Genomic DNA, 9,056 nt, shown 5'->3' with positions numbered 1-9,056 from the left:
TGCACCAATATTCTCCTCTTATGGAAAGCAGGGAACTGATCATAGACACTTAGCATATTGAAATCTAAAGGGGGGAGGGTATAGCTCAGTGGTAGACCCAGGTTCAATCCCCAGTACCTCCACCAAAATTAATAAATAAATAGATGGACCCAATTACCTCCCCCCAAGACAAAAAAAAAAAAAAAAGAAATCTAAAATACATACCTTACTGTATTTTCTTTTAAGAGTATTAATACCACTAAATTTAAGATTTGTAAACTTCTAAAGAGATTTCCTATATGACACAAAAGACAAAAAGTATATTCTTCTTTGTAAGTTAAAAAGATAGATTTCCCAGGAATGCGCTTTAAGGTTTGCCAAAACTTGTGTTGGATGGACAAAATACCTAAAAGCATCTTATAGCTACTTTTACCTTAAAGCATCCGAGCAGGTATGGTCAATGACATTCAGTATTTCGAATTTTAAACTGCAGTCTCTATCACTATTAGACTCAGAACTACATTGTTTTCCTACAATTGTGGTTTATTGTAATCTTAATCCATTTTCTCAAGGACCATTCAACACATTTATATTATTCCAGTAATTACCATGCTACCCAGAAAAACAAGTGAACAGTTTATTAAGAAGTAAATGAGGGTATGGAATGTGATACAGTACAAGTAAGACACTCAAGATGGATATAATAGTACTACTCACACAAAAAGTTAAATCTCTTCAAAAAAAGTTACAAGACAAAAGAAAAAGCAATTCCATCATTATAAAGTAAGATATTTCATGCAAAAACTTCAAAGAAATCCCCAGCCCCCCAACCCCCCAAGCTCCTAACAAACAAAAAGCTATCCGAAATATTGTCATGCTAACGTATTACCCACAATATAATCATTCATAGAAAAACAACACACTAATTAAGCAATGGATTAGATGAAACAACACAGGCTGCAATATTGTAAACTCATAGACCATGACGACTTTACATGACAAGCAATTCCAGATTCACTCATAGGGTGAGAAATATGGGCTAAATGTTGAGAGATAAGGTATGCAAATATAAACTCCATTAATTCATTTCATTATCTTCTAATTAAAAAATCTGGAAGCTTCCAGAACCTGAAAAATTATATAAAATTTGGCATTCTCCATTTATGTTCCAATAAATGACTTTAGGATCACATTTGCAATTATTAGAGAGCTATATAAAAAGCACTTCATGGTCAGGAATTGACCTCTTAAATAATGATCACAATTTATATCATAGAAACAACTGCAGATATGCATTTGCTGTGATTAACTCTTACTCAAGACAAGAAACATGATTTTCTAGCACTTTATGTACAAGTTACTGCAAAGGCCCAGTTAATTTAGAGACCAAATAAAATGTAAAACAAACCTGAACTGGTACAGAGAGTGAAAGGGAACATCCTCATTAACAAAGACTTAAGAGGGTAATAACAATCTTGGACAGCCTTCTGAGGGAACCAGAGTCAATAAATAGACTGCCAAGCTGCAATTCATGTCTCTGTACCAAGATGCTTTAGCATGCTTCATAGAAAAGATAGCTTTACGCTAAAAAATAGGAATGGCATTTTATGGGATAGCATTCCCCTCCAACAGCTGCCAAACAAGCCCGGTCACCAGGTGGTGCATAAACAAAGTGTATTTCCAATTGGGAGTAACATTATGATGAGGCAACCCAGGAGCAGAAGCACCCATCTCACTGCACCTGCCCATTCAGGAGGTCAGGAGAGAACTGGGACACCTGCATCACACGGTTGTGGGCTAAGCTTATCTATGGTGTATAGACTGGCTGCCAGTATAACAGTAAGACCAGAGGAAAAGAACAGGGAGAAAATACTTAGGAGAAAAAACTACCTACTCCCATTTGCTACTTTTATTTCCCCTTTAGATTTCAGGTAATTAGAACATACTGGAAAAATTTCAAGATTACCCTTTCCATCTCTGAAATTCAACTTCCTATTTAAATTTCATGAAAAGAACATTTTAATTGTTCAGTGGCAGAAGTTAGCCTCTCTAAAATATAGAAGTACTTGCTCTAATTTTCACAAAAGGACATGAGAAAATTTTCCAATGTGAAAACTTGAGTTTGAGGCCAATAAAGAAGTGTCTTTAATAATCCGGACCATCATAGTTAATTAGAGCTCTTTGGAATGTGCGTTATACGTACAAAGTTATCACAAATTATAAATTCCCAGAGTATTCAGGAACCAAGTTCTTAAATGGGAAAGATGTCTTATGAGAGATAAATGCTTTCATCAGCAAATAAAATCTGATAAATCAATCTTTCCCAACTGACAAAGTCTCTGCTAACAACTCAACATAGCCTCTGGAATCAAATGTAAAAGATCACTCAATCATGATGATGCAACAAGATGAAGTACAGATGAGCAGTCCATATGAAAAACATCTGTAAACCGCTGCAGTTCTAAAACAGTAGATTTATATTACAAAGCAATGTAAATAAATATTGGGCTAGTACAAAAGCTCTTATTTACAGTTTTACAAATGAAACTGTATTCAGTGTAAATGCTGTGTTTTAAAGAACACAGTACTATATTAGTAAAATGAGTTCTGTTGAGGGGAATTACAGTTTCTGTTAGAATCAATGCATAATGTATAAAAGATTCAAGTTAACTCTGTTTATAATTTAGTACAGACAAACCCAGTTTAACCTGGAATGGTATCTGTTAAAGTGCTGAAAAACAGGAAATATTTAGAAAACACTGTACATTATTAAAGCTTTATCAAGTCAGAATGTTAAAACTCTTTCACATTTTTTTGTCCTTTTGCCACAAGCTTGTGGACCAGATGATTTTTCTCAGGAGTAAAACTTACAAGGCCACCAGCTGCTTAGATGATTTTAGGTTCGGTGGTGTTAGTTTCCTAAAACAACTATTTATCCATCAACCATACCTTCAGGTCTTACAATCTGGTAAGTAATTAAATATTCAGGATAAGCCTGGAAGAGAAAGATTAATTCAAATACTGGTAAACAAATTTTTTTGAAAGGAGATCTCTTACAAGGATTCCTAATCTTCTAAATTAGTGCTGTGGCTCAGTATTGTCAAAGGGCATTTTCTGCAAACAACCTTACCTTGACTCCAATCCTTTAGATTCTGAACAGCAGGTCAAGGATGAGTACTAAGCACGTGTTTGTCTGCTTTTAGTAAATGAGCTGAGTCTGATACATATCCCCAGTTCAGAAACTGCTCTAGAGATGCTTCTGACTGGATCTGTCACTAACAGCAGGAGGGAATTACATATTTCTTTGCTACAGAGAGGTTAGCTATTAAGTTATATAGGATTCTGATTAATTATACTTTACAGAAGCTAAAAAAAAAAAGATCCAGTATAACTGACAAAATCTGAATAAAGTCTGTAGGTTAGATATAATATTATATTAACAGTATTTTCCTGATTTTGACAATTTTAAGAGAATGCCCTTATTTTTAAGAAATACACATTGACGTATTTAAAGGTAGAGAAACATGCCTATAACTTACTTCCAAGCAGTTCAGAATAAAAAATATGTGTACACATACACATATGCACGGGGCGGGGGGGGAGAATGATAAAGGAGACCAAGAGAGAGAATGCTTAAATGTTAACATTTGCAAGACATCGGTAAAGTGTATAAGGGAATTCTCTTCACAATTTTTGCAACTTTTCTGTAAGTCTGAAATAATTTCCAAATAAAAGCTAAAAACAAATCCAGTTTTTAAGGTCATATGCATTGCCAGTTTAAAAGACTAGTAAGAGGTATGGCTCTAAAGCATTTTTGAAGATGAACAAGTAAAACTGAATTACCTGTTCTCCTCTGTAGATAACATATTCCGCTAATGCTAGGCCATTTACACTGGGTCTACCAGTGACTGAGTGATGTCCTGGAGGAGAATGTGCCATTTTCATTGCACTGAACTGCAGGAAAGACTTTCCTAAGGTTACCCGGCAAAAGAGCAGCTGCCTGTAACATGTAAAAAGGAAGACAAAGCAGTACATGACAATCTTCTTCATGTACATACAATGTATAAGATTTTTAAATGCATTTCTACATAAATGCTTATAATTGTTTTTATCATTTCACCCTTAAAAAACTTTGTAAGAATGTCTTCTACTATTCTCACTAATGAAAGAATTTGTCACTTTAATTAATCCCTATTTTAACTATAAAATAATATCTTACAGAGATGTAATAATCTCACAGAGATGCAGGCTCTGCCATCCTGTTTGTATCCCAGCAAAAGCACAAATCACAGCCCAAGTGGGAGGGAGGAGGAAGTTTAAGGGGCTTCCATGAAGTGCCTTACAAAGATGGACATTTATCCAAGTAAGTCCTGTTAATTCCACTGTCAAAATATGTCTGAAATCCATTCTCTTAATTCTACTGTCATCATTAAGTCCACATCACCAAAATTTTCACCTGGACTAGAACAATGGCTTTTAAACTTGTCTTTCTGTTTCTATTCTAACTCCTGTTAAACTATTTTCCATCCAAGCAACCAGCGATTTAGGGAAAAACAACAAAACTCAAAAACCATAAATGAGATCACGTTACTTTTCTGTTTAAAACCTTTTAGAGGCTGCTCACTGTGCCTAGAAGAAAATCCAAATTCCTTACAATGGCTCCAAATCCCTGAATTGTACTTTGTGTTCATTATGCCCAGGCATATTAGTTTTTTCCTTCTCAAAGGCCAAACTTTCTTACCCCATGGCCACCATACGTACTATTTCCTCTACCATCCGGAATGGTATGTATTCTACCACTCTTCAACCGATTAACATTCATTTTTCAGGTTTCAGCTAAAAGGTTACTTCTTCAAATAGGTCTTCCCTCACCAGAGGTTTAAGTATTACTCCCCCATTCCCCACAGGCTTATGATTGGTCAATGAATTTTTTACAAAAATTACCTGATTGTTTCTATAGGTAACAGGAGATCTGGTGGACTGATGATTCTGTCTCCAAAGACAGGCTATATAATTTTTATTCTAAATATGTCTTCCAGAAACTTTCTTTGCATGGCTAATAGACTCTCCATTATAGTCACAATCAGTCCCATGATAACCCAGCATAGAGAAATCTTAAGTTAATAAAACTTATTTCCAGATAACCAAGCATTATGTTCCAATGACAGTGCGAAGTGGTACTAGAACACTACTTACTACTAATAATCAGAACAATTTAACCTCCAAAGAATATATGACAAGTGAAAACAGCAGTGTTCAATTTACAGAATCTTAAAAACTTACAAGCCCCCTAACCAGCCCAACTTATGATCTAAAATAGAAGTGGGCAGGAGGTCACACCTAGCAAGGCTGACTTTATAGACACCTATGTGAGTCTAAATTAAGGGGGAAAACAATAAGCACAAAATATAAACAGTCTGTTTCCCTTCAGGACTACAGTCCTTCACCTTGGCAACCTTTCAAATTCAGCTGGGAAGCTTTTAAAAATCCCAGTGCCCACACTACACCCCAGACCGATTAAATGAGTATCTCTGAGGGTGGGACACAGGCATGAATAGTTTTTAAAGCTTCCCAGGTAATTCCAATGTGCTGCCCAAACTGAGAACTACTGCCCTAGGGCTTCTAGGTAAGTGATTAGAAGCTTCAGCAGGACCTGGGAACTCAGTAGAAATTCAAGTTCTAGGGCCCCAGCCCAGACCTACCAAAGTCAACAACTCATGGGGCATGGCCTAGGAATTTGTTTTAACAAGCTCTACAGGTGGTTGTGAGCTTGCTAATGTTAGACAGCTACTGTTCTAGGTCTTTATAAGTAGTGCTCTAACTACAAAATAAATCTCAGTAATTGATCTTGCTTATTTTTCCAATGGCAAAAGGTAATTTATTTGCCTAGGAGCATTTTATCAATTAGGGCCAAGTTATCTGAATGATTTTAACAACTGAGTTAGACCAGGGTAACTAAAAGTAGGGGCAAAAAGTATAAAGTAGTTCTTTGATAATATGGTGCCTTCTGAAGGGACTGATGTATTTTATTGTAACTTTTCAAGTAATGATATGACAAACTGAGGATTAAGATCATACCACGGTGGGAGAGAGACTCCCTCGTGCATTGCCATGAAATGATTAGGTGTAGCAAGTAATACCATCTTAGTATCTGAATATTAGACTTTCAGAGGCCAGAGTCCTATAATATTCAAGAGCCACAATAAAATCTCTTTCATGCTCACTGATATTTTCTACTTCATATTCTTTAAAGCACCATGTGCTCTAATGATTAAATGAGTTGAATAGATCGAGTGCTTCTAACTGTTCTTGGCCCATACAGATCATTAAATAAATATTAGATATTATTATAACTGGTGAGAGGGCCAAAAGCAACATGAAACATGCCTAGCTTGGATTCGTAAAGTTGTCCGAGATAATGCCTTGCCTTGAAAATGTCAAGTATAAAGCCAGTTCTTATCTGATTCTTATAAAAGTAAATGAGAATAAGTGATTTCTTACCTGTGGCAAATGTAACAAGACCTGTCTTTGTGAACTGGACACCCAGTGCCTCCTCCAATTCCATATACATACTGATTGCTTTTGGAAGAGTTTTCAGCAAAATAGATCCCAGCTCCAAACATGCCACCTATGTAGGCATGCCTTTCATCAAAGCCTTTGTGGATAATTGCATTCACAAAGGGAGACCCTAAAATACATATAAAATTTTATCTTAGGAGAAAAACAACAAAAACTAAAGTCTCTTAAAGTGAAATTATTCAACATACATACACCACCACCACAATAAAGCAGAATCAAAACAGAAGGATATAACAAGTTAACTGTCAGCCGGCTCACTACTTGAGAATAAATTAGTTATTTTAGAAGAGTTCCTAGAATCAATGAATTTTCTAATAGGGTGGTGGTGCAGATGCCAAAATAAGAACACATACAGATTCAACTAGAAAAATGAACAGAACACCTAAAATATCAATGCTAGCTTTATCAAATTCCAGGTTCCAAATTCATACAAATCCAGAACCAAGACTCTCATAATTCACCTTGTATGGCAAAGCTGAATGCAATTAGGCCACGCAGTGACATCCACACCTGTGTGCTTTCTCTAGATGTCAAAAGTGGCCAAGTGATCTTTCCATGTTCATTCTTTTCTTTATACCTCTTCTCTCCTATCCGTCCACTTCTCTGCCTTTTATCACTTGCTAATACCAGATTCCGTCTGTAAATGTAGTGTGTCCTTTCATTTTTTACATATTAACTTCTTTCTCCTCCTTCCTCACATGTGTGCCAAGATGGAGCTTAGCCAAAGAGGAAGAGGTACTGAGCACAGGAACCAGGCCAGGGAATGGGGTGAGAGTGGGGGCTGGGAAAAGCAAATATAACACAGCTAACTGATTCATCAAGATCAGTCAGTGTCCCTGTTCATAAAGGGACAAGAAAATACACTGAATTCCACTTTACAGAAATACTGAAGAACAGAATAACTTATTTGAATTAATTTGGAAAAACCAAGTCCATTTCTATTTTAAACTAGAAAAAAGTCATTCATTACGACCATCAAGTCGATACATAAATATGCTCTGTGCCAAGAGAATACCATGATGATTTTAGGGTTTTGGAAGAAGTACCATTTAGATATTACATACCAGTTCAGTCTGCTATAGCCATTCTTCCAGGGGACTGTGAAATTTAAATGCTGTGTTTTATAGAACTTTACCAGTCTCTAAAAGTTTTCTGCAATCTAAGCCAAATGAAGAAACAGGCTGAAGCTATAACAGATAATGTTTTTGAAGACTTGATAAACACTATTAATATCTACACTCATTTTTGCTATAAACTTAAAAGATCAATCAACCCTGCCAAACTGCAACATAAACAGGAAATTTCAAGAATGACAAGTAATGGTGCTCTCAGTTCAACAGAAGTTCTCAGAAAACTCCATAGATTCAATGACAGTGGCTTTTAACTGAAGTTAAATGTAGCCTTGACATTTAGAATCAAAGTCAGAACAGGATGTATATATTCTTCTGAGGTGAATTTCAGATCTTATTTTTAATTTTAATTCAATCAACCAGTTAAAAATAAAACACCATTTTTCAGAATGATCATAATAAAATCTAGTCTATAAGGGAAAATATTAATAGTCAATAGTCTCATTTCTATACTCTTCCCATTAAGATAATTCTACTTATAAACTGTCCATTGTAAAATATGCGATTTCGAAAGTGGTTGGGGGGGAGGGTACAGTTCAGTGGCAGAGTGCATGCCTAGCATGTGTAAGGTCCTGGGTTCAATTCCCAGTACCTCCATTAAAAATAAATAAGTAAATCTAAATTACTTCCCCCCTGTTGAAAAAAGAGGTTGAAAATATAAATGTAAATGTAAAAATTTACAGAAATAATGTTTATTTTTTTAAAATGACATGAGGAACATACAAATACATTATTATCTCATACCTGACCAAAAACTCGAATGTGGAGGAGGATGGTGGTAGGGGAGGGAGAGAGGAATCTTACCGTGAAATAGCATTCTTTCGTTTGCGTGGTTGTGGTTTTCTTCAGAAACTTCTTTTCTCCTGTGAGTATATCTTTCCCACAGTTTCTTGTTACAAACTTTCTGAATCTAAGAAATCAGAAAAATAAAATCTTTAGGTCATAATAATTACTTAGCTACTTGTTAATCTTCACCAAGAATGGGCTACACATATGGCCAGAAGAGAGGCAAAACTTTTCTCTGAAATATAAATTATATGTTATTTTTAGTCAACTAAAAAACTGTGTCCTAACCATAAAGATGAAAATATAATTACATTTTGGAAATAAAAAGCTACAAAGGGGAAAAAAGCTACATATGGCCATATATAAAGGTCAAGAGCACTGTTTTGTTTTTAATTGAAGTACAGCTGATTTACATGTTGTGTTAGTTTCTGGTGTAGAGTACAGTGATTCAGTTATACGTATATATTCTTTTTCATTTTAGGTTATTACATGTTACTGAATATAGTTCCCTGTGCTCTAAGAGTACTGACAGAATAGGATGTTATTGCTTATCTAAGAGTACTGTTAATTGATTAAAACATT

At 35.3% G+C, this 9,056-nt stretch overlaps 1 protein-coding gene across 1 annotated transcript in view; it reads right to left on the bottom strand.

Moving 5' to 3' along the window:
• Positions 1 to 602: 602 nt before the first annotated feature.
• The window catches only part of TNKS2 (tankyrase 2), a 56,617-nt gene continuing 48,163 nt past the window's right edge, over positions 603 to 9,056 (bottom strand). The window contains exons 24-27 of the mRNA XM_072971599.1: positions 8,493 to 8,598; positions 6,481 to 6,667; positions 3,823 to 3,979; positions 603 to 2,974 (exon numbers count right to left, since the gene is read on the bottom strand). Coding sequence (XP_072827700.1) covers positions 2,912 to 2,974; positions 3,823 to 3,979; positions 6,481 to 6,667; positions 8,493 to 8,598 — 513 coding nt within the window. The 3' untranslated portion in view covers positions 603 to 2,911. The remainder of the gene's footprint in view (positions 2,975 to 3,822; positions 3,980 to 6,480; positions 6,668 to 8,492; positions 8,599 to 9,056) is intronic.

The sequence above is a fragment of the Vicugna pacos genome, chromosome 11, assembly GCF_048564905.1.
Source record: "Vicugna pacos chromosome 11, VicPac4, whole genome shotgun sequence".
Lineage (NCBI taxonomy): Eukaryota > Metazoa > Chordata > Mammalia > Artiodactyla > Camelidae > Vicugna > Vicugna pacos.
The sequence above is the reverse complement of the archived record's forward strand: the minus strand, read 5'-3'. Positions and strand labels throughout refer to the sequence as shown.